Below are 26,964 nucleotides of genomic sequence, written 5' to 3' on the forward strand. Positions count from 1 at the left end.
GACATGCTGGCTTTGAGGATTCAAACACTTATTAAGAACTGAGCACAGGAATTACTCTGAAGAGTTAGAATGCTTAGACAGTCTAGTAGGCAGATAAGACACAAAGAGCAATAGAGTAGGGCTCCCTTATCCTAGGTGTCAGTTATTTATAAAGGGGGAGAACTGTGGTGTATGAAGCCCAGAGGCAGGAACAGAAAAAGAAAGCATATATAAATACATGTGTGTGTATGTATGTATGTATGTGTGTAGAGTGAACAGGGGTTTGTTTACATCTGAGGTTTCAGCTGTCCATGGCAAGTCTTGGGACATCCCCCATGGATATGTGGGCCCTACTGTTCCTATAAAATAGAACATTACCTAGTGAGTGCCTTAGAGAGGTATAAACCAAGGGCTATGTGAGGTCGTGGGGGTGGGGGAACGCAGCTGCCAACCAGAAAGAAGAGGCATAATCTGAACTGGGTTTTAAAGGATAGATAGGAAATGAACTGAACATAATACAACTCAAAAAGCATTTCTTTTTCTGCAGTTATTATATGCAGGATACTGTAGTTGGTGCTGGAAAGTCAAGATTCAGGCAGGGAGCACAAGGAGGATAGTATTCCAAACACAGAGAAGAGCCCAAAAGCAAAGAAGTGAGGGAACAGAGGGTTGAGCAAGAGACTAAGCAGCCCAGTTTGGCTGCCGTGTATAGTGCAAAGGAGACCAATGTGAGATAAGACTTAATGAAAACCAGGGGAAAACCCTACCTTCCCTTTTTCTATACTACCACCTTATTCTCAGACTCTAGGGCCAGTCTTCCAACTAATCAATTAACCCCTGGCTTTAATGGAAGATTAAAGGCAAAAAGGTTCTAGCCCTAACACAGACTACAGGTCTTCTGCATGCCTCCCTTTATCCCTATGGTCACTAGCACCCCCAGATTTTGCCCAGAACTTTCAGTACTCTGGCTTGCTTGATTTCCAAGTTTTCAAAAACCCTTCTTGTATAAAAACACACCACCACCACATGGCCCCTACACTTTCTGCCAATTCCCTGACTCTCCTTTACTCAAAAACCTTATTACAGCAAGAAGCACAGCCACTATGATAAAAAGGCAAGTTGCACCACAGGCCAGGGGTTCTTAACCTGGGCTCCATGAATCCCTGTGGAGTCTAGAGAGATTTCGAGGGAATCTGTGAATTTGAATGGAAAAAAAAGTCACATCTCTATTTCAATATAGCTGGTTTCCTTAGTACTTTCTTTTAGGCATTTAAAAATATTTTTCTAAGAAGGGGTCCATGGGCTTCACCAGAGTGTCAGAGAGGTCAAAGACACAAAAGAGGTTAAAATGAACCCCTGCCAGTAGATGACTATCCATTAGAAGGGCCCAGGCTCCATTCATAAACTGTTGTCTACCTACTAGTTGGGCATTTTTCCAATCGTCAAAGGGACCTTCTTGTGGAAAGGACTTTAGGAATCTAAAAGGATCTAGAGCTAGAAGAAACTTTTAAAATGGGTCATCTAATCTGTTCCTACCACCCCCCTTCATTCTGCAGAGGAGGAAAGTGAGGCCCAGAATGGGTGGATGAGAGCAGGAGAGCAGAGAAAAATCAGGAAATGATTACTTCAAGAGTATTCTACTCGCTCATTCCCTACTGCACACAAACATGTTCAGCTCGCCAATATTCTAAAAATAAATAGTTTTCCTTGTCCCTTCCATCCCCTCAAATTACTACCTTTTTGACTGCTATATTCTAAACAAGTCTACACTTCCTGCCTCTACTTTCTTACCATCCACTCCCAACTTAACCACTTGTAATCTGGCTTCTCCAACATATTAATAACACGTTTCTATAGCACTTTAAGGTTTACAACATGCTTTCCATACATTATCTCATTTTTTTCCCAGTGAGATGGGTAGCATAGGAACAGCTGCCAGTGCCCCAGGATTTTTACAAAGCTCCAATGAGATCAGATCTAAAGAGTGCTTTGCAAACCTTAAAGTCATATACAAATGTCAGCTATAAGTACAACTATAAATTCCTTGACCAAGCATTTCAGGGTTTCCTTTACCTGGTTGAAGCATCCATTCCCAGACTTATTTCCTGCGTTGTGTCCCCTCCTCCCCACTTCATGACCTCGATGGCTCTATCAAAGTAGGCTTATAAGTATTCTATATACATGCCATTCCCTAATAGAATAAGAGGAAAAATGACATTTTTTTCATCTTTATGTCCCTAAACCTTGACATAGAGACTTGTACACAGTAGATGCTTATGAATGTGTGAAGAATTAAATTTATTGCTGAATTGGTTATTTAAAAAAATTTTAGACTTCCGGTTAAGATGGCGGCTTAGAGAAAGCTAAAGCTCAGATCTCCTGAAAACCCTTCCCTACCGATCTCAAACCAAAAGCTCCTAAGGCGCCGAAATTCAAAACGATCAACAGCACAGACCCTGGGAACCCTCCTCCTGGACCTGGACCCGGATCAAAAGGTACGGCTCCCCTTAAAAGCCAGAACCCGAGATCCCTAGGACCTCAGGGGTAGGAGGACCTCAGGGGTAGGAGCGCAGAGTCCAAGGCTCCCGGAAGCCGCAGCCCGGCCGGCTCAGAGAGCAGGGTCGGCAGAACAACAACCCTCAGGGCCTTCTACAGTCCCGGTGAAAGTTACTGCCTGGGGCTTCCTCTGCAGAGAGCAGGTCGAAACAACAGCAACCCTCAGGGTGGGCAAGACAGCCTCACGGGCTGGATCCTGCTATCCAAGTCTCAGTGAAAGTCCTTGCCCTCGGAGCTTGGGCTAGCTGCAGCCCATCCCCCCGCAGGCCGACGAAACAGCCTCACGGCCAGCGATTCTGAAGGCAACTTCCGGAAAGCGAGCCGGGGGGAGAGTGTGGCCTCGTGGTCCGACCCTTCCATTCCAGTTCCAGTGAGGCATATTCAGTTTAACCCAGGGAAAGCTCATAGAACCATCTGCCCAGGACTAAAGCCTCTGAACACCAGACAGAGACAAGAAAAACTAATCCTCCACATTCAGAAATGGCAAACTCCACAGAACCACAGAAGCCCCAAAATACCAAGAAAAATAAGAAGAAAGGGGCGACTTTGGACACATTCTATGGAGCCAAAATACAAAATACAGAGCAGATAGAAGATAATATAAAAGAAAATGCTCCAAAACCTTCCAAAGGAAATGGAAACTCTCCACAAACCTATGAAGAATTTGAATCAGAAATGACCAAAAAGATGGAAGCCTTCTGGGAGGAAAAGTTGGAAATAATGCAAAAGAAATTCACGCATCTACAAAACCGGTATGATGAAACTGAAAAGGAAAACCAGGCTTTAAAGGCCAGAATCAGGCAGCTAGAAGACAACGATCGTGTAAAAGAGCAAGAATTAATAAAGCAAAGCCAAAATACCAAGAAATTAGAAGAGAACATAAAATATCTCACCGACAAGGTGATAGATCTGGAAAATAGGGGGAGAAGGGATAATTTAAGAATAATTGGACTCCCAGAAAAGCCAGAAATAAACACCAAACTGGACATGGTGATACAAGATATAATCAAAGAAAATTGCCCAGAGATTCTAGAACAAGGGGGCAATACAGCCACTGACAGAGCTCACAGAACACCTTCTACACTAAACCCCCAAAAGACAACTCCCAGGAATGTAATTGCCAAATTCCAAAGCTATCAAACAAAAGAAAAAATCCTACAGGAAGCCAGAAAAAGACAATTTAGATATAAAGGAATGCCAATCAGGGTCACACAAGACCTTGCAAGTTCTACTCTGAATGATCGTAAGGCATGGAACATGATCTTCAGAAAGGCAAGAGAGCTGGGTCTCCAACCAAGAATCAGCTACCCAGCAAAACTGACTATATACTTCCAAGGGAAAGTATGGGCATTCAACAAAATAGAAGACTTCCAACTTTTTGCAAAGAAAAGACCAGAGCTCTGTGGAAAGTTTGATACCGAAAATCAAAGAGCAAGGAATACCTGAAAAGGTAAATATTAAGGAAAGGGGAAAATGTTATCTTCTTCTTTTACTCAAACTCTCTTCTATAAGGACTACATTTATATCAACCTATGTATACTATTATGTGGGGAAAATGTAATGTATAAATAGGGGGTAAAGAAAGACCAAATAGAATAATCATTCTCACACAAAGATTCACATGGGAAGGGGAGGGGAAGAAAACTCCTATAAGAAGGAGAGGAAGAGGGGGGGGGGTTACTTAAACCTCAATCTCAGGGAAATCAGCTCTGAGAGGGAAAAACATCCAGATCCATTGGGATCTTGAATTCTATCTTACCCAACAAGGGTAAGGAGAAGGGAAAACCAAGGGGGGGAGGCGGAGAGGGAGAACAAAAAGGGAGGGAAAGAGAGGGGGGAGGGGGAGGGAACAAAAAGGGAGGGACTAAAAAGGGAAACATCAAGGGAGGGGACAAGGGGGACTGTTTCAAAGTAAATCACTGGACTAAAAGGCAGAGCCGAAGAAGAAAAGGTTAGAATTAGGGAAGGCAATCAAAATGCCAGGGAGTCCACAAATGACAATCATAACTTTGAACGTGAATGGGATGAACTCACCCATAAAACGTAGACGAATAGCAGAATGGATTAGAATCCAAAACCCTACCATATGTTGTCTTCAAGAAACACACATGAGGCGGGTTGACACCCACAAGGTCAGAATTAAAAGATGGAGTAAGACCTTCTGGGCTTCAACTGATAGAAAGAAGGCAGGAATGGTAATCATGATATCTGATAAAGCCAATGCAAAAATAGACCTGATCAAAAGGGATAGGGAAGGTAATTATATTTTGTTAAAAGGGACTATAGAGAATGAGGAAATATCATTAATCAATATGTATGCACCAAATAATATAGCACCCAAATTTCTAATGGAGAAACTAGGAGAATTGAAGGAAGAAATAGACAATAAAACCATACTAGTGGGAGACTTAAACCAACCATTATCAAATTTAGATAAATCAAATCAAAAAATAAATAAGAAAGAGGTAAAAGAAGTGAATGAAATCTTAGAAAAATTAGAATTAATAGACATATGGAGAAAAATAAATAGGGATAAAAAGGAATACACCTTCTTCTCAGCACCACATGGCACATTCACAAAAATTGACCATACATTAGGTCACAGAAACATAGCACACAAATGCAGAAAAGCAGAAATAATGAATGCAGCCTTCTCAGATCACAAGGCAATAAAAATAATGATTAGTAATGGTACATGGAAAACCAAATCTAAAACCAATTGGAAATTAAACAATATGATACTCCAAAACCGTTTAGTTAAAGAAGAAATCATAGAAACAATTAATAATTTCATCGAGGAAAATGACAATGGTGAAACATCCTTTCAAACCTTTTGGGATGCAGCCAAAGCGGTAATCAGAGGTAAATTCATATCCCTGAATGCTTATATTAACAAACAAGGGAGAGCAGAGATCAATCAATTGGAAATGCAAATGAAAAAACTGGAAAGCGATCAAATTAAAAACCCCCAGCAGAAAACCAAATTAGAAATCCTAAAAATTAAGGGAGAAATTAATAAAATCGAAAGTGATAGAACTATTGATTTAATAAATGAGACAAGAAGCTGGTACTTTGAAAAAACAAACAAAATAGACAAGGTACTGGTCAATCTAATTAAAAAAAGGAAGGAAGAAAAGCAAATTCACAGCATTAAAGATGAAAAGGGGGACAGCACCTCCAATGAGGAGGAAATTAAGGCAATCATTAGAAATTACTTTGCCCAATTATATGGCAATAAATACACCAATTTAGGAGAAATGGATGAATATATACAAAAATACAAACTGCCTAGACTAACAGAAGAGGAAATAGAATTCCTAAATAATCCCATATCAGAAATTGAAATCCAACAAGCCATCAAAGAACTTCCTAAGAAAAAGTCCCCAGGGCCTGATGGATTCACCTGTGAATTCTATCAAACATTCAGAGAACAGTTAATCCCAATACTATACAAACTATTTGACATAATAAGCAAAGAGGGAGTTCTACCAAACTCCTTTTACGACACAAACATGGTACTGATTCCAAAACCAGGCAGGTCAAAAACAGAGAAAGAAAACTATAGGCCAATCTCCCTAATGAATATAGATGCAAAAATCTTAAATAGGATACTAGCAAAAAGACTCCAGCATGTGATCAGAAGGATCATTCACCATGATCAAGTAGGATTCATACCAGGGATGCAGGGCTGGTTCAACATTAGGAAAACCATCCACATAATTGACCACATCAACAAGCAAACTAGCAAGAATCACATGATTATTTCAATAGATGCAGAAAAAGCCTTTGATAAAATACAACACCCATTCCTATTAAAAACACTAGAAAGCATAGGAATAGAAGGGTCATTCCTAAAAATAATAAACAGTATATATCTAAAACCAACAGCTAATATCATCTGCAATGGGGATAAACTAGATGCATTCCCAATAAGATCAGGAGTGAAACAAGGATGCCCATTATCACCTCTACTATTTGACATTGTACTAGAAACACTAGCAGTAGCAATTAGAGAAGATAAAGGAATTGAAGGCATCAAAATAGGCAAGGAGGAGACCAAGTTATCACTCTTTGCGGATGACATGATGGTCTACTTAAAGAATCCTAGAGATTCAACCAAAAAGCTAATTGAAATAATCAACAACTTTAGCAAAGTTGCAGGATACAAAATAAACCCACATAAATCATCAGCTTTTCTATATATCTCCAACACAGCTCAGCAGCAAGAACTAGAAAGAGAAATCCCATTCAAAATCACCTTAGACAAAATAAAATACCTAGGAATCTACCTCCCAAGACAAACACAGGAACTATATGAACACAACTACAAAACACTCGCCACACAACTAAAACTAGACTTGAACAAATGGAAAAACATTAACTGCTCATGGATAGGACGAGCCAATATAATAAAAATGACCATCCTACCCAAACTTATTTATCTATTTAGTGCCATACCCATTGAACTACCAAAATACTTCTTCACTGATTTAGAAAAAACCATAACAAAGTTCATTTGGAAGAACAAAAGATCAAGGATATCCAGGGAAATAATGAAAAAAAACACATATGATGGGGGCCTTGCAGTCCCTGACCTAAAACTATATTACAAAGCAGCAGTCATCAAAACAATTTGGTACTGGCTAAGAAACAGAAAGGAAGATCAGTGGAATAGACTGGGGGAAAGCGACCTCAGCAAGACAGTATACAATAAACCCAAAGATCCCAGCTTTTGGGACAAAAATCCACTATTCGATAAAAACTGCTGGGAAAATTGGAAGACAGTGTGGGAGAGACTAGGAATAGATCAACACCTCACACCCTACACCAAGATAAATTCAAAATGGGTGAGTGACTTAAACATAAAGAAGGAAACCATAAGTAAATTGGGTAAACATAGAATAGTATACATGTCAGACCTTTGGGAGGGGAAAGGCTTTAAAACCAAGCAAGATATAGAAAGAATCACAAAATGTAAAATAAATAATTTTGACTACATCAAACTAAAAAGCTTTTGTACAAACAAAACCAATATAACTAAAATCAGAAGGGAAACAACAAATTGGGAAAAAATCTTCATAGAAACCTCTGACAAAGGTTTAACTACTCATATTTATAATGAGCTAAATCAATTGTACAAAAAATCAAGCCATTCTCCAATTGATAAATGGGCAAGGGAAATGGATAGGCAGTTCTCAGATAAAGAAATCAAAACTATTAACAAGCACATGAAGAAGTGTTCTACATCTCTTATAATCAGAGAGATGCAAATCAAAACAACTCTGAGGTATCACCTCACACCTAGCAGATTGGCTAACATAACAGCAAAGGAAAGTAATGAATGCTGGAGGGGATGTGGCAAAATAGGGACATTAATTCATTGCTGGTGGAGCTGTGAACTGATCCAACCATTCTGGAGGGCAATTTGGAACTATGCCCAAAGGGTGCTAAAAGAATATCTACCCTTTGACCCAGCCATAGCACTGCTGGGTCTGTACCCCAAAGAGATAATGGACACAAAGACTTGTACAAAAATATTCATAGCTGCGCTCTTTGTGGTGGCCCAAAACTGGAAAACGAGGGGATGCCCATCAATTGGGGAATGGCTGAACAAACTGTGGTATATGTTGGTGATGGAATACTATTGTGCTCAAAGGAATAATAAAGTGGAGAAGTTCCATGGAGACTGGAACAACCTCCAGGAAGTGATGCAGAGCGAGAGGAGCAGAACCAGGAGAACATTGTACACAGAGACTAATACACTGTGGTATAATCGAACGTAATGGACTTCTCCATTAGTGGTGGTGTAATATCCCTGAACAACTTGCAGGGATCCAGGAGAAAAAAACACCATTCATAAGCAAAGGATAAACTATGGGAGTGGAAACACCGAGAAAAAGCAACTGCCTGAATACAGAGGTTGAGGGGACATGACAGAGGATAGACTCTAAATGAACATTCTAATGCAAATACTATCAACAAAGCAATGGGTTCAAATCAAGAAAACATCTAATGCCCAGTGGACTTACGCGTCGGCTATGGGGGGTGGGGGGGGGGAGGAAAAGAAAATGATCTATGTCTTTAACGAATAATGCTTGGAAATGATCAAATAAAATATATTTAAAAAAAAAAAATTTTACCTTGAAGGTTTCCAAAACTGAACCAGGCCCTGCCTTCAAGAAGCTACTATTCTATAGGTGAAGACAACATGAACCCATATACCCACATAAGTAGATATAAAATAAATACAAAGAGATTTAGGCAGGAAGGAAAGTTCTAAAGTAGGTATTTGCATGGAGTTTTGTAGGAAACCAGGGCTGCTTCTAAGAGAAAGATGAGTAAGGATGCAGGAGAATGCCATTGGGGGGGGGGGTTAGGGGGGAATGACAAGATGACCAGTTTGGCTAAACCTAAGAGGGCATGAAGAAAAGTAATGTCTAAGATGGCTGAACAGATAACTTGGAGCCAGGTTAGGAAGGACTTTAATTGTCAAATGAAGTACATATTTGGCCTTATGGTAATAGAAAGCCACTAGAGTTTATTGAGGAAGGGAATGACAAGGTCAGATCTGTAACTCTGATAGATTAGAAAAGGAAGAGACACCCATTAGGAATCCAGGGTAGTACTAATCTAAGTAAGAGATGATGAGAACATGAAATGGAGTGGTGGCCATGTGAATGGAGCAGAGACAAATGCCTGGGGGGGTGTTGATATAGATCCACCAACATTGAGCAACAGATTGGATATATAGGGTGAGGAAGAGTGAGGAGCTGAGAATAACTCCCAGGTTGCAAAACCTGCAAAGGCAGGTGAATGGAGTACGATGGTGCAAGCAGGCAATTTCAGAAGGATTGGTTTTGCAGAGTGAAGAATGCCAGAATAAGAATTAAGTTCAAATCACAAAGATGCCCTGTATGGACCTAGGCTTGAGTCATCTGAAAAATGAGGGGTTTGTACTAGATAACATTTAAGGCCCCTTCCAATCCCAAATCTATAATCCTATGAAGGAATGGGCAGATTGCATGCAGATCCTGATTTTGCTTCTACCACAAAGAAGCCCCAGGACAATTCAAAGACAAAGGAGCATAATAATAGTGATAAATGGCAAGTCTTGAGCACTTTAAGATTTGAAAATAAAACAATAAAGCTAACATCTGTACAGTACTTTAAAGCTTGCTGAAAACTTAACTCATTTAATCCTAATAACCACCCTGGAAATTAGGTGGTATTATGATCCCCATTTGACAGATAAGGAAACTGAGGCAGACAAAGGTTAAGTGACTTGCCCAAGTTCACAAAACTAGGAAATGCCTGAGATAGGATGTGAACTCAGGTCTCCCTGAAACCAGGCCCAACACTAACCAACACACTTTCGGCTGCTTCTTGTATACTATAGATGCTTAATCATGTGCTGAACTGTATTATTTGTTGAAATCATAGTTTCAAAAATGTTTACCATGAGTATTCATAAAATGTTTTACTCACAATGCCCTTGTAAAGTAAGGAGAACCTATATTTTATGTAGGAAAAAAACTAGAGTTCACCTCCAGGAATTTGCCCAAGATCACAGAGCCAGTATACTTCTGAAAAGAAATGTGAATCAGGGCCTCCTGGCTCCCAAGCTAGGTCTGTTCCTCTTGTAATGTGCTGTGTGTTTCCTGGTTCCTTCTTTGCCCCACATACATGACATATTAGGGAAGGAACATGTTGAAATTGCAGGGGGATGGTGGGAAGATGCTTGCTCGATGAGACTAGGTATAATAGTAGAAGAGGGATAGAGAAGAAACAATTTGGTTCAGTACCTCAGATTAGCCACTCTCCTGGGCCTCAGTTTTTTTCTTCTGTAAAATCAAGGAGTTGAATATGTGCAGCACAGAGTGCTGAATGTAAACTCTGGAAGCCCAAGCTCAAATGCTGACTCTAACACTTACTGGCTGAGTTAACCTTGGGCTAGGCTACTTCCTCCCCACCTCCATATTCCAGGGCTCAGTTTCTCACTAATAAAATGGAATGAAGATAAAATGGAATGAAATGGAACAACCCACCCAGTTGTGAAGAAAGCATTTTGTAAACCTTGTAGAGCTAAAAAAAAATGAGAAGTGGCAAGCTCATTAACTAGTTAAGCTTGAAGGTCTCCTCTCATTCTAAATGTGAATGCCTCTATATTAAAGGATCAGAAAAGTGGTACTCGGGGACTAAAGGAGCTGGGTTTCCTCAGGCTATCTTCTCCCACATCATGGCACAGCAGTTCCTAAACACTGGGCTCCAGTTAAGGCTGACTAGGCAGGCAAGTTTAGCATCTACGAGAAGAACCAAAATGAAGCCTGATCACTTGAAAAGACCCACTCACCTTGATCCCATTAAAATTGTCCACAGCCAAAATGGTGCTTCTCTGATCCTCATAGCAAAGAAAACAGAATCCTTTGGATTTTCCAGTCTTCTTATCTCGTACGAGATTAATGTTAACAATTTCCCCATATCTATTGATTTTAAAAGAATAAAAAAAGTAGTTAGCTTTACAGGGAAGGCCACTAGGAAAAGAAAGCATTTGTCCACAAAAAGTAACTCAAGATGAGTGTCATGTAGGAGTTGAGATCAGTGTGAATCAATCAATCAATCAATCAATAAACATTTATTGAGCACCCTCTAGGTGTCAGGCACTATGCTAAGTGCTAGGGAGACACAAAGGGGCAAAAAACAGCCCCTTTCCTCAGGGAACTTACAATCCAATAGGGGAAACAACATGTAAACAAATATATACAAAGCAGGCCATGTACTAGTTAAATAAGAAATAATTAACAGAGGGATGGCACCAGAATTAAAAGGAGTTGGGAAAGTCTTCCTGTAAATGATAGCATTTTGTTGGTTGGGACTTAATGAAAGCCAAGAAAATCATGAGGCAGAGTTGAGGAAGAAGAGCGTTACAGACATGGAGGGCAACCAGAGAAAATGCCCAGAGCCAAGAAACAGTGTCTTGTTTTTACACAAGTTGAGAAGCTAGTATTACTGGAGTGAAGAGTATGTGTTGGGGAGGAAGGTGTAAAAAGACTAGAAAGGCAGAAGGGGGCTAGTTTATGAAGGGTTATGAATACCAGATTGAGCATTTTGTGTTTGTTCCTAGAAGTGACAAGGAACCACTGGAGCTTACTGAGGGGGAATGAGCAGAGGGGCAAGGAGTTAGGGGGCAAGACATGGTCTGACCTGTATTTTAGGAAAATCAGTTTAGTGACTGAATGAAGGATGGATTAGAGTGAGGGAAAGAGTTGGGGAAAGCAGGCTGATCAGCAGGCTATTGTAATAATCCAAACATATGTAGGATGATAAATGTCTGCACTAGAGTGATGGCAATGTCAGAGAAGATAAAAGGGTGTATTTGAGAGATGGTGAAATTGATAGGCCTTGGCCACAGCATGGACATGGGGGATAAGAGTAGTGAGGAATTGAGGATGATTTCTAAATTGTGAGCATGGGAGACTGGGAGAATGATGGTGCCCTCAACAGAAATATGGAAGTTTGGAAGAGCAGAGGGTAATGAGTTGGTTTCAGACATAATGAGTTGACTATTGGATGTGTTAGTGTACCAAGTACTAGTACCAAGCCTACCCAAGAAATCCTGGATTCGGGATTAAGGAAGAAGTAATGAAGGAACACTAACCACCACAGGAATGACAATAGCTGAGACAATCAGAGAATAGCTGATTTGGGGCTAGAAGGTACCTTTGAGGCCTTCCAGTCCACTCACTCATTTTTCCAGAAGACACCAACAACCAGAAGGCTTGAGTAACCTGCTCCAAATCATGGAGGCAGGGAGCAGGATCTCAATGAGATTTGACCTTACAATTTGACTTCAGTGCTCCTTAAAACATACCCTGAATGGCTACCCTAGGCCATGGGTGCCATACAGGCTTTTTGTTTTGGTGGGGGAGGGGCAGAGTTGCCAATATGTAACTTCCTCAGTGTTGGTAGATCCTAGTGAGAGAACATCTTTTGCACCTTCTCTGCAATTTACAGATTTACTTAGAGAATGCCCAGAACACCGAACCTGAAGCACATGGAGTGATGTGACAAGCCCAGAGCCATAAAACCATGTGTCAGAGGCAGGACTTGAAATGAAACAGGGTTTCCTGACTCCAAGGCTAACTCTCTAGCATGAACTCCTGCTATCCCTATAATTGGGTCTTTTTTAAGAATAGGATCAGCAGAAAGATTTGAATGAAAAAAAAATTAATACCATAGACCTCCTTTGTCATGCTGCTTTAAAATAAACACTACCTCTTTAATGGTTAATGGTATGTCTGGTAATTATGTGTGTATGTAAACACACACGTGGATGGATACAAGCATACATACAAGGAGTTATACCTCATTTCTTGGCCATCCTCAGGAAATGAGGTATTCCACATAAGTGGAAAACTGAAGCTTATCCCCTTTTAAGAAATCAATCTGTGTACACAGGTCAGAGAATTTCAGCATATATACAGTCTCGTAGATTACCATTTGATAGCACCTGAGCAAAGAGCTGAATAGATGAAAAAGATGTTTCCAGGAGGCTGAATTGGGAAATCCTCCCTTCACTGGGAATTTCCAAAGCTCAGAGACGATGAAATGCAACTGAAAAACAGTAGCCCTCCGTCTCTGTCCTGCCTGGAGGATTCTGTCCATGGTGCTTCCCAAAATTGCTGCTACTGCTGCCAGTGCTTAAACGGATGATGGAATTTAGAATGTCCATTTTGCTAATTCTTGAGAATTTATCATGATCCCAGGGTAAAGGAGGAAGTGCACAAGTGTCTCCATTTTACAGATGAAGGCCAGAAAAAGTGAGGTCACAGCTAGGAAAAGCCCAGACTCAAACCTGGGTTTCCTGGCTAACTCACTTGTTTTTTTTCCAATCCTGGAAGGAATAGGATGGACTGGCTCAACAACCCAATGATAGGCAAAGAAAACAGAGCCCACACAAAAACTTTCATTCCTCAACATGGCACAACAGGGGACAGAGCACTGGCTCTAGTCAGAAGATCAGAAAATAAAGTCCTCTTCTGATATCTCACTTTGACAAGTGTGGTAACTCTGGGCTCTTTAAGGTATCCCGGGAGAACAGTTTCTGGTAGGTCCTGGCAAGCTCAAAAGTCTTAAGAAGACCCCAGTGATGGACCATGTGTCTGCTGTCCAAGAACCATTTTAAGTTATTCTAAGTATTCAAGTCCTCATCAACCCCGCTGCTGGAAGGAAGGGAGCTGAGTCAGAGCAAGTCAAAGACAGTCCATTGTAAAATAGGGTCAAAAATGACACTGGAAGAACCCCTGAAGCTTTGCAAACTTCCAAGTACTTAAGGAGTGTGGGCTGTTTTCCCTACTAAGGAGTAGGGAAGCTTTAATCAGCATGAGGAGGGAAAGTATATAGACTACTTAGAAACTCCAAGATCCTTGAGGTCTAAGTCAAGCATTTCCATGCATTTCTGATGCATTTATCAAGCAAGGGCCAGAAGAGGGCTCTTCCAACTCAGATTCTAATTCTAACTCAAGGTGACTGCTAACAAAGTATGGCTAAGTCTTTGTGAGATGGGCAGGCACAGTGGACACAGAACTGGCCTCAGGGCCACAATGGCATGAGTTCACATACACATATGACTGTATGACCTCAGACATATCCATCTAAGTCACTTGACCTCCCAGAGCTCCAGGCAGCTCTTGAAAACTAAGTTACAGAGTAGAAGCTAATCTACATCAGGGGAAGGAGGTTTCCCCTCAGGATCATTATAGAAAAATCACAGGCTCACACCAACAAAAAACTCATTTATAAATAAACAAACACGTTGACTAACATGACTAACAAAATGGAGAACTAGGGATATTTTTCTGACCCCTATGGACTCTCAAATCTCTCTAAAACAGAAATTATGCACCAAAGAGAAAGCAATTTTAGCTGTCTTCATGGTCCACGACACCTAAAATCCAAAAAGAAGAGAAAAAATCGCCATGAACTGAAGCCTACTCTGAGTTCATTCACCAAATACATACACCCCAACCATCCACCAGGTTACTGGCAGCAAGGCTATACTAACTAACCTAAGAACACAACACATTGGTTTGCAATAAAACCCAACTCTACACCCTGATCCTCTCTCCCTTTTTCCAGAGCCATTGAGATCCAGATTGCAGACAAAGTGCATCCAGGAGACAGCATGCTATAAATGCAAAAGATAACTGCAGAAGAATAAAAGAACAGAGTAAAAGGGGCAAGACATGACTATGTCTGGAACTGAGGATGCAGTATTCCACTCAGTCTGAGGGAAACAGCCCAGCATCCAACTGGAGCCAGTTCTGTCCATACAAAAGTCATTTGGGACAGAGGACTAGGTGGTTAAATGTGAATTGCCCAATTTAAGAGAAGGCTGAGATACTTTGAGACCCAGTAAGAGAAGATAAGAGGGGGGAAAGACTGGAATTACCAAAGATCTCAGAAAGAATAAAACAGATAAAATTTGAAAACAAGCAGATAAATCAAAACAGTAACAGCCAAAGGAAATAAAGCCTCCAGAACTAGTTAACAAGTTCAAGCATGTATGAATAAATACTATAAAACAAAAATTATCCAATACTTGATGAGACAAAGGACCCTGTGGAATCTGAGGAAAACATGGAACCACACCATGCTGTTACTAAATGGTTTAAAGCTGAAATGAGAATTATGAAAGCAGAATTTATGGCCTCCAGAACAAAATGGGCAGAAGAGAACAATGGAATCTGAGGTGGCATATCTCACCAAAGAAACAAAAGAGGGAACAATAGACTGAGAATAATATAGAGAGAAAAATGAAGGACAAGCTAGAAGAAGAGAAGAAAAAACAAAAGAAAATATGACCACTGTGAAAGCAAAATACAAATCCCAAAGATAGGATGATTAGAGATAACCTAAAGAAAGAACACAGGTCTCCTAGAAGAAACTGACAAGACAAAAAATGTGAACATCATAATACAAGAAATAAAACAAGAAAACTGCTCAGAACGTTTGAACACAGAAAATGAAATACCAATTGAAAGAATTCTTAGATCACCTCTTGAAAAAAACTAAGGCTATAAACTCTAAGACACATGACAGTTAACTTTAAAAATTCAATTTCAGAAACAAGTTCTGCAAGAAATAAAAAAAACCTTCAAATAAAAGGGGTAAAATATTGGAAAATAAGACTATTTTACACCCTCCATAAAATTCAGGAAGGAATGGAATTGTATATTCCAAAGAGCAATGAAGTTCAGGAGATAGCCTTGCTAACCTACTAAGCAAATCTGAGATTAACTATAAACGGAAAGAAATGACACATTCAATAACAAAGAGGTGCTTGAAACATTCTTAAAAACCAGACTTGAAAAGATTTGCTTCTTGAACACCCCAGACAAAAGAAATACATGTGGAATGAATGAATGTCAGAAACAGCAACAGAGTAACAGCAGATAGAGTAAAAGAGTCCTTTCTAAAAGGAGATAGGAGTAAAGGTGGAAGGAAGTCAGGAGGAGTTACCTCCGGCAAGCCTCAGGCATTCTACACAGAACCTGACAACTGTAAAAAAATATAGACTTCTCTGCACCATATGAAACTTTTGCAAAAATTAACCATGTATCAAAGTACAAGTATATGACAAAGACAATGTAAAAAGAAATAGTTACTACATCTTTTATAGATGATAACACAATATAAAAAACTATCACTGGGGGGCAGCTGGATAGCTCAGTGGATTGAGAGCCAGGCCCAGAGACGGCCTCAGATACTTCCTAGTTATGTTACCCTGGGCAAGTCATTTGACCCCCATTGCCTAGCCCTCAACTGCTCTTCTGCCTTGGGACCAATACACAGTATTCATTCTAAGACAGAAGATAAGGGTTTAAAAAAAAAAACTATCCAGTCCTAGAGATGGGAGATCCTAGGTTCAAATCTGGCCTCAGACACTTCCCAGCTGTGTGACCCTGGGCAAGTCACTTGACCCCCATTGCCTAGCCCTTACCACTCTTCTGCCTTGGAACCAATATACAGTACTGACTCCAAGACGGAAGGTAAGGGTTTAAAAAAAAAAACTGGTTCAGGGACAACAAACAACAAACAAACAAAAGAAGGAGATCCAAATGCAAACTTCCACAATGAAATGAGTGAATCAAAGAATAAAATAATAAAAACAACTAATAATTATGGGAAAGAAAATAATAATGATGTAACAACATAACAAAATTTCTGGGATGCAGCTAAAGCACTCCTCAGGGGAAAAATCATATCCTTATAAATATGTATTAACAAAATAGAAAAAGAGAATCAATAAACTGAACACACGTTAAAAAAATTAGAAAGCCAACAAGTAAACAAACGTAAAATAAGCACAAAAGAAGAGATATTAAAAAATAGAGGAGGGCTTGTACCCCAAAGAGATAATAAGGAAAAAGACTTGTACAAGAATATTCATAGCTGCACTCTTTGTGGTGGCCAAAAATTAGAAAATGAGGGGATGCCCTTCAATTGGGGAATGGCTGAACAAATTGTGGTATATGTTGGTGATGGAATACTATTGTGCTAAAAAGGAATAATAAAGTGGAGGAATTCCATGGAGACTGGAACGACCTCCAGGAAGTGATGCAGAGCAAAAGGAGCAGAACCAGGAAAACATTGTACACAGAGACTGATACATTGTGGTACAATCGAAGGTGATGGACTTCTCCATTAGTGGAGATGCAATGTCCCTGAACAATCTGCAGGGATCTAAAAAACACTATCCACAAGCAGAGGATAAACTGTGGGAGTAAAAACACCGATGAAAAGCAACTGCTTGAATACAGGGGTGGAGGAGATATGACTGAGGAGAGACTCTAAATGAACACTCTAGTGCAAATACCAACAACATGGAAATGGGTTCTAATCAAGAACACATGTGATACCCAGTGGAATTGCACGTGGGCTATGGGAGAGGTAGTGGGAAAGGGGGGAGGGAAGAAAAGAAAATGATCTTTGTTTCCAATGAATGTTTGGAAATGACCAAATAAAAATTAAAAAAAAAAATAGAGGAGAAACAGATCAGCTGGAACAAACAAAAATCACAGAAATGATAAAACCAAAAGCTGGTTCTTTGAAAAGACTAATAAAACTCATAAACTTTTATCTAATATGATTAAAAAGCAAGAAAATCAAATGAGTAAAAGAGCAAACAAGGTGAAATTATAACAAAACCAAAAGAAACAAAAAGAATACTCAGAACATATTATACAGTTATATTTTAACAAAACTAAGAACGCAAAATAGAAGAATACTTTCAAAAACAGAAAATATCTAAAGCGTCAAAAGATCAGATAGAGATCTTTAAATAACCCAATATGAGAAAAGGAACAGATTAAACCAAAAAGGAACTACAAAAGGAAAAACTCCCAGTCCTAAAGGATTCACAAGAAAATTCTTTCAAAATTTCAAAGGACACTTCTCTATAATTGAGAAAGAAAACACAACCAGAATCTTTTTCTGAGACAAATATAGACCTCATACCTAAGCCAGAGAAGAATAAAACACAAATGGAAAACTATAGGTCAATATCATCTATGAATATTGATTCAAAAATTTTGAACAAAATATTCCTTTTGACCAAGTGGTATTTATATGAGGGATGTAAGGATGTTCAACATTAGGAAAACAAATCAACATGATTAACCAAATTAAAAACCAAAATATCCAAAACTGCATAATCATCTCAACAGATACAGAAAAAGCCTTTGACAAAGTATAGCTGCATAGCTAGAAGGCATTTTTTTAATATCATAAAAAGTATTTGTCTAAAGCCAAAAGCAAGTATCTTCTGCAATGGAGATATAGGAAAGCCTTTCCCAATAAATACAGGAATGAAGCAAGAATTCCTGTTCTCTCCACACTATTATTTGATATAGTTGTGGAAATAACAGCAATAGTGATAAGACAAGAGAAAAAATTAAAGGCTTGAAGATTGGTTAAAAAAGAGATCTGGCTATCCCTATTTGCTGACAATATGATGGTTTATTTGGAAAAATCCTAGTGAATCAGCATATATACTAACTAACTTCAATAGCTTCTGGAAAGTTACAGACTACAAAATAAATCTCGAAAATCAATAGCATTTCTATATAATAACAAAACTCAACAAGCAAAAATGGAAAAGGAAATATCATTCCCAAATAACAACAAAATGCAGAAACTATCTGGCAATCAACCTATGTACCAAAGCACATAAAAGGCTTAGACTCAATCACAAGGTGCTATACTAAACAGCTAATTCCACCCAGATTACCTTCTATTCGTACTGTATATATCTCCTATGTAGTTATTTACTTGGCTGCTGTCTCTCCCAGTAGTATGTGAGCTCTTTCAAGTAAGGGACTGTTTATACCTTCTTTTGTATGTCTAGCACTTGGTCAAAACTCAGCAAACATTTAATCAATACTCATAGACTGCTCTCTGTATCAAGCACATAGCACAGTGCCTGGCACAAAGTTAAAAATGAAATACTTGCTGAATGAATGAATCTGAAAGGGGGCTTAAAAACAATCCAGTCCAACGCCCTTGTTTTACATAAGAGGAAACTGAGTCCCAGAGATGGAAACTTACTCATTCAAGCTCACATAGGGAATTACTGACAACCTTGGGACTAGGTCCTGTCTCCTGACAACAAACCCATTTCCAAATGTTTCCACCACACCATGTTGCCTCTCATCTTTACATAATTAGCAGACATAAAATAGTGAGGTTTCATTATTATACCAGAAATTGAAATGGAACTCACTGTGAAAACACACAGATGATATCTCCTTCAGTCAATTCATAAGGAAGCCCTCCTAAGAAAGAAGATAACAGGGATCATTAGCCATCACTCAGCACTCAAATAAGACGGATGTATATCTATTGTTAAGAATAAACCCAAGTTGGAGGCAATCTACTTATACCTATAGACTTTTAAACCCACTCACAACTCATTGTTCATTTTGATTTATATAGCACTTTTCAGGTCACAAAGTATTTTCCCCACAACTCCTCTCAGACCTCAGCAAAACAAGTCTTAGCAAGCTGATATTACAGATGGGGAAATTGAGAGCCAGACAGGAAAACTGACTTAGCTAGGGTCAAATAGTTATTAGGTGACAGAGCTGGGATTTTCATTCAAATCTTCTAATTCCAAACTTAGTGTTCTTTTCACTATATTACACATAAATAAGGTGTAGGGAGTTTCCAATATGGGAATTCCCTTCACCAAGGCAGATCACAGCAACTAATGACTTGGTAGATAAATCCTAGAGAGCTGAGAGACACATGGAGGTGACATGATCTGCTCAAGATTCAATAGCTACTAAACATTAAATGTGGGATTAATCTTCTTGAATCCAAACCAAGCACTATCTATTTTATCTATTGTATTACACTGTCTCTCTCCATATACTCTATTATTTTTAATTATTTCATTTTTGCTCATAATATTCTCTCGCTGTGTGTCTCTGTCTCTCTGTCTTTCTCTCTGTCTGTCTCTCTCTCCCCTTCCCTCCCTATCTTCCTAGAGGTGTGACCCTGGGCAAGAAATTTAACCACCATTCCCAACCCCTCACCATTCTGGCCTTAGAACCAATTCATAGTAATGATTCTAAAATGGAAGGTAAGGTTTATTTTCCAGCAAAGAGAAAGAATGTTCTGCCTCTGAATAGATAAATTGATAAGTGCCAGAAGGTACTTTTTTCTCTATTTTTAAATATTTTCCCATGTTCACATGATTCATTTTCTTCCCCCCCCCAGAGCTGACAAGCAATTCCAATGTGTTATTACATGTATTATCACTCACAACCTATTTCCATATTATTCACTTTTGTAAGAGTAATCTTTTAAAAACAAAATCGCAAGTCGTATACCCATACAAACAAGTGATAAGTCATGTTTTTCTCCAGAAGGTACTTTTGAAAGGTAAAAAAATGTGTGGTGGATCTGGAGTAAGAAGACTTGAGTTGGAATCCCAGATCTGTCATTAACTTGCTGTGTGATATTGGGCAAATTTTTTCTCGTCCTGGGCCTTCAAAATATCACTCATTTAAAGGCAAAAGGGGCTTCAGGTCATATAATCAACCCCCTAATTTTGTAGATGAGAAAACTGTGGTCCAGACAAGGAAGAGGTTTATCCAAGGGCATATACATAGTTGGTCTGCCTAAAAGCACTCATTAAGTGCCTACTACTATGCGCCAAACCCTGTGTCAAGCACCAGGCATGCAAAGAAAGGCCAAAAATGACCCCTGCTCTCAGAAGTTCACAGCTAAGGGGGAGACCACAAACAAACAACTACATCCAAACAAGTCATATACCAGATAAACTGGAGAAGGGGAGGCACTAATATTAATGGGGACAGGGAAAGGATTCTTGTAAAAGTTGGGATATTCACTGCAAGTTGAAAGAAGCCAGGAAAACTAGGAGGCCCCAGTTCCAGTCCGTGAAAATGTCTGGAATTGGGAGATGGAGTTGTCTTGTATAAAGAACGGGAAGGTCAGTGTCACTAGACTGCATAGTACATGAGAGTAAGTAAAGGAGGAGAATGAAAAGTCAGCAGGAGGAGTCAAGTTAGAAAAGGTTTTGAACATCAAACAGTGGGGTTTATATTTTATTCTGGAGGTAAAAAGGAACCACTGGAGTTTCGAGTATGGGGTTGATATAGTTGGACCTTCACTTTACGAAAATTAACTTAGCTTAATGGAAGGAAAGACTTGGGGCAGGCAGTTCCACCAACAGACTATTTTAACATAAGGCGAAGAGGAGAAGAGGACCTGTATGTACCGGGGCAGTAGCAATACCAGAGGAGAGAAGGGGATATATCGGAGAGACATTGGTAACAGATTGGATGGGGGAGCAGAGGGGGGCCAGAAGGTGTGAAGGATGGTGAGGAGTGAAGAATGACACCTAGGTCTCAAACCTCAGGGACTCTGAAGATGGTGGTACCCTCTACAGTATTAGGAGAAGTTTGAAAAGATAATGAGTTTGTTAAAAAGGGGAGTGTCACTGTCAGACCTGAGCTTTGGGAAATTCACTTGAAGAGCTGAATGGAGGAAGGGAATAAACTTAAGACAAAAAGACCAACCAATAGATTATCAAAAAAGTCCGGGTACGAGGTGATGAGCGCCTGCACACGTATGGTAGAAGTGTCGGGAGAGAAGAACGTAAAGAAGAAATGTTAACAGAATGTAGAAAGAACTTTGTAACCGATTGTATATGTGGGGGATGAGAGTGAGTGCTGAGGATAACCTCTCATTTGGGAGCCTCCTCCAAGCTTCCCTGTTATTGTCAAGGTACCAGCTTCTACCGATGGCACCCCTATTTAACTTAAAAGAGAGCAGCCAGGGAGGCGAAGGGGAGATTCCCAAGGTTGGCACTGCTTGCAGGTCGGAGCCCTGGATCTTTCTTGTGCCTTCTCCTACCGGATATTGCCTCTACTTAGGTAAAGCAAACGCTAAGCATGGCTCTGCTGGTGACTGTGGGGGGAAGGGACAAAGGACATCGAGAGGCCACTGGGAATGTCAGGTGTCCCGCCCAGCTCGGCTGCTGCCCCCGCCAGGTAGGCTGGCACATAGCACGCTCTTAATAAGCTTAAGTTTACTGAACTGAAGAGGAGGGTGGCCCTACCAGTAGGCTACGACTGACAGAGAGGGAGAGCTCCAGAGGGAGGGAGGGAAGGGGGAACGCAACCTCACCAAGGAATATCCAGGCGCTGTCCTTGTACTCGGCGTGCCAGGACACCTTCTCCGCCACCCCGAGCTCCACCTCGCGTTCATTGAGCTCATTGATAAGCTTCACCTTGGTCAAGGCACTGTGGGGGCGAGAAGAGAGGAGATGGGGGAGGGGGACCACGCCGCTGCCAGAAGCAAAGAACCAAGGCCCCGCGCCAGGACTTTGGTGTCCCTGCACTGAGCGGCGCTCTGGCCCCAGGACGGTAGAGCAGCCCTACCCCCACCCACCAGCCCAACCCCCCCGTTGACCCCAGCCCCCACCCCACCCCCACCCCCCCAAACTTTAAGTTTCTTACTTCATCTTCAGGAACTACCCAAACGTCTTCTTTCCGGGTTGCCTAGAACGCCGCGTCTGCGCAGCACAGGGAACTTTCAGTCTACGCATGCGCGTCAGAAGGTCGAGAGACAAAGAGGGGGTGGAGCTTACGCTAGGATACGCAATAAAATGGTACGCCTTGAATGGGACCTTGAATGGAACTTTAGGGTCTTAGCTTAGAACTGAGGGCTGATGGCCATGTAGCTGAGGAAGGAAGGAAAGGGGAAAAGATGTGGGAAAGGAATGGAGAGAAGGAAGGAAAGAAGGGAGGAAGAAAGGAAGGGAGAAACAATACTACTAGCGCCTGTATAGATACCAAAAGTGACGATATGAGGTGCTTTCCTTTTCGGAACTGACTTAGATCAAGGAAGTGATTTGAGTTTCTCCTGTTAGGCTGTGGGTGTCAGTATGGCTACTCATTTAGGGAACAGGTACTTACTTAAGTCCTGAAACTGGTTGGGGAGTGAGGAGGGTAATAAGCTTTTTATTTATCTTCTCTTCCCCTTTATCCCTCCCTCCCCTCATCCCCTTCCCCCCACCCCTCCCCCCCAGTACCCCGAAAGCATATTCTTCACCTGGTCAAAAAATACATAGTGTGTGAGTGTGTGTGTGTGTGTGAAAAACACTGGTATTTTGGTACTAGGAAAACAACTTTAATAAAGAAAAAAAATAAGGGAAAAAAAATCCTGGTCAGGATTCCAAATCTGATTTTTCCACTGATTACCTTTGTGACTAAAGTCCACAAATGCATTCCCCTCTTTAAGCCTGTTTCCTTTTCAGTGAAATGAAGGAACTGAGGGTCAGTGGATAGAGAGGCCTGGGGATGAGATCCTGAGTTCAAATATGACCACAGATACTTCCTGGCTGTGTGATCCTGGTCAAGTCATGTAACCGCCATTGTCTAGCCCTTACCACTCTTCTAAGCTTTGGAATCATACTCAGTATAGATTCTAAAACAGAAAGTAAGGGTTGCAGGAAGGAAGAAACTGAACTAAATGACCCTAAGGTCTTTTCCAAGCCTAAACTGATGATGGCTGATAAATGAAAAATCTGACTTATCAAATTTAAGAAGATTAAATACAAGTCAGAAGTGGCATCATTGGCATTGCCTAAGCTCCAAATATCTCTGTACCTGGAGTCTGGAAGACCTAGGTTCAAGTGCTGCCTCTGACACTCCGTGTGACTGTGAGATAACCTTCCTGAAACTCAGTTTCCCCATTGGTAAAATAGGGGCAATGATAGCACTTGTCTCACAGTCTATTGCAATATTCAGATTAGATAATGGACACAAAGTACTTCCCAGTGCAATTGTTATTTAGAAATCTGACCATACTATGTCAATTCCCTTCCCATTTTTTCCACTCTTCCTGACTGAGAACCATTCAGAGTCATCTTCTAGATGTAGCCTTTCCTGATCTCCTGAGTTGTTATTGCCTCCTTCTTTCCCATCACCTTGGATATCTGTGTTGTCTACCCTGTTAGAATGTAAGCTAGAAACCTAGAAACATAAATTATCTAGGAAAGAACTCCCTTTTTGATCAGAACTGCCATGAATGCTGGAAAGCAGTTTGGCAGAAATTAGCTTTAGACTAATATCTTATATCTGCAAACCCTTGGCTCAAAAGACTTTTGGCTTCCAACTTGTACAGAAAAGATAAACAAGGGGGCAGCTAAGTGGCTCAGTGGATTGAGAACCAGGCTTAGAGAGAGGAGGTCCTGGGTTCAAATCTGGCCTCAGACACTACCTAGCTATGTGACCCTGGGCAAGTCACTTGACCCCCATGGCCTAGCCCTTATCACTCTTCTGCCTTGAAACCAACACCCAGAATTAATTCCAAGATGGAAGGTGAGGGTTTAAAAAAAAGAAAAGATAAACAACACCAGCTTTTTTTCAGGTTGCTGCAAGGCAAGAAAGCCAGGGAGGAAGTGATGTGTTGAGAAGCTGGCCAACTCAATCAGGTCCCTATCTCTAGTTGGCTGCACTAGAGAATTTGGGGAATTGCCCCTTGAGCAAGATCTGGGAATCTCCCTCTTGGCTGAACTGAGTTATCTATCTCCCAAAGGGAGAACTCATTTAATTTGTATTATCTGGTGTATTTCTCCTATGTATGCTTTCTCTGATCTCTGTTTTGCTCTTAACTTGGATAAATGAGTTTATTTTAGCACTATGTGTGCTCATTTGAGAACTAAACTCTGGTAGGAAGAGAGTCAAGCATTGAATATGAAGCTTGGGACCCTCCTTCCCCATTAAGGAACAGCATTGAGGAGTTTAGCTTAAACCTAAAAATGGTTTCCCCTGGACTAATAATATTTAAGGGAACAGACAGATGCAATTCTAGCCCAGTATTCCCACTCCCAGAGGAAAGCAGAGTGGCTGGCTGGCTTCCAATGCCAACCACCTACTTCCCTTCCTGATAGGAATTAAAGACTCCCAGGGAGAAGGATAAAGTGAGAAGAGGCTAGACATATCTTTTCTTGCCTCCCTGTGAACCACATCTATACAGATACATGTGATATGCATAATCTACATGGGCAAAAAAACAACAGCAACACACATCCTTATATATCACAATCCAAAGTAAATTCAAAACAGATATATGACATAAATATTAAAAACAATAGCATGAAACGGTTAGAAAAGAAGCAAATCATCAATAATAAGAGAAGTGAAAATCAAAACAAACTTAAGGGTTCACTTCACTCTTGGCAAATTGGCAAAGAAGACAAAAGAGAGGAATAGTCAATGTTGCAGAGATTTATGGCAAGTCAGGCACTAATACCCTATTAGTGTAGCTGTAAACAACCACAACTATTCTGGAAAGAGATTTGGAATTTCAAAGTAAATTGAACAAAATATCGGCACCCTTTGACTCAAAGTTTCCATTCAGAAAGGAAGGAAAGAAGGAAGGAAGGAGCTCAATACATATACCAAAATACTTATAACAACACTTTTTTGTGGTAGCAAAGAAATAGAAACAAAAAGGAAGCCCACAACTGGGAAATGGCTAAAGCAAGTTGTTACATGAATGTAATAAAATGTAAATATTACTTAGCTACAAAAAGTCACAAACAATGAATACAAAGAAATCTAAAAAGAAACAACATGGTAAAAAATATAATCTGAACTTAAAGAAGTCAAGTGAGAAAAACGTCTACATTGACAGTAATGCAGTAAACAGAGAACACCTTCCATCAAATAATAGAAACGATGTTTCAAAATTACAAAGAACACACTAGGCTCAAAAGAAAAGAGATGAAAAAACATGTCAACTTGCTTATATGCAGAGGGAAGACTTCATACATATAGAGCACTGAACAGAATGATGTAAAAATAAAAGAGACTAGGGGACAGCTAGGTGGCCCCAATGGATTGAGAGCCAGACCCAGAGACGGGAGGTCCTGGGTTCAAATCTGACCTCAGACAGGTCCCAGCTGGGTGATCCTGGGCAAGTGACTTAACCCCCATTGCCTAGCCCTTACCACTCTTCTGCCTTGGAACCAATACACAGTATTGATTCTAAGATAGAAGGTGAGGGTTAAAAAATAAATAATAAAAGAGAGCAATAAAAATCTATTTTTAACAAAAGAATGTAAGCTTTTAAAGTTCAGGAACAAAAACACTTTTGTCCAAATCCCTAGTACCTAAGACTATGCTTGCATATAGCAGGCACATAATAAATGCTTGTTCATTAACTGAACTGAAGATATAAATCTCTCTTCACATTTCCAAGTCCCTCAATTAGAAATTCACACTTCTAATAAGAAATTAACACTTCAACACATCAACTTGCACCCTTATTTTCTTTCTCTCTCTCTCTATCTCTAACCACCCCCTTCCAAATGGCTCCATTCCCTCTGCCAAAAACATGCTCAAGTGTCCCCTTCCTAAAATAAATTGACCAGAGAATTTTAGGAGTCTCACCTCTTCATTGTAGGGAAGAAGTGACTGAGGTCCAGAGAGGGGAAGGGACTTGTAGCAAGTTGGTGGCAAGCAAAATTAGGACTGGAACCCAGGTCCCCTAAGGTTCATCTAATGCATTGCTTTTTCTACTACACCACACTGCCTTCATTTATATTTGCCATCTACTTCAAACTTCCCAAAATCTTAGAATCTATGATTTTGGAAAATCCCTAGCTTCATTTAAGGTTCAGCTTTTGTGCAACCTCCTACCAGAAGCCTTTCTTGATTTCGCCTGGTGTTAGAGATCTCTCTTTTTTTAAAAAATGATCATGTAACATGTTTTAAATGACCATGTAACAAATAGGCTATTCACTTATTAAGGAAGGGATGTTTTCATTTCTGATTTTTATATCTCCAGCCCTCAGCACAGTGCCTTACACATAGAAACTTCAAAAATGCTCAC

The 26,964-nt window shown here is 40.2% G+C and overlaps 1 protein-coding gene across 5 annotated transcripts in view; it reads right to left on the reverse strand.

Moving 5' to 3' along the window:
* RBMX2 (RNA binding motif protein X-linked 2) overlaps positions 1-22,687 on the reverse strand; it is a 113,514-nt gene extending 90,827 nt beyond the window's left edge. For all 5 annotated transcript variants that reach the window (XM_056808883.1, XM_056808884.1, XM_056808882.1 and 2 more), the window contains exons 1-4: positions 22,581-22,687; positions 22,249-22,364; positions 19,316-19,367; positions 10,886-11,015 (exon numbers count right to left, since the gene is read on the reverse strand). In XM_056808883.1, coding sequence (XP_056664861.1) covers positions 10,886-11,015; positions 19,316-19,367; positions 22,249-22,364; positions 22,581-22,585 — 303 coding nt within the window. In that variant the 5' untranslated portion in view covers positions 22,586-22,687. The remainder of the gene's footprint in view (positions 1-10,885; positions 11,016-19,315; positions 19,368-22,248; positions 22,365-22,580) is intronic.
* Positions 22,688-26,964: the final 4,277 nt, after the last annotated feature.

This window comes from Monodelphis domestica, chromosome X (genome assembly GCF_027887165.1).
Source record: "Monodelphis domestica isolate mMonDom1 chromosome X, mMonDom1.pri, whole genome shotgun sequence".
NCBI lineage: Eukaryota > Metazoa > Chordata > Mammalia > Didelphimorphia > Didelphidae > Monodelphis > Monodelphis domestica.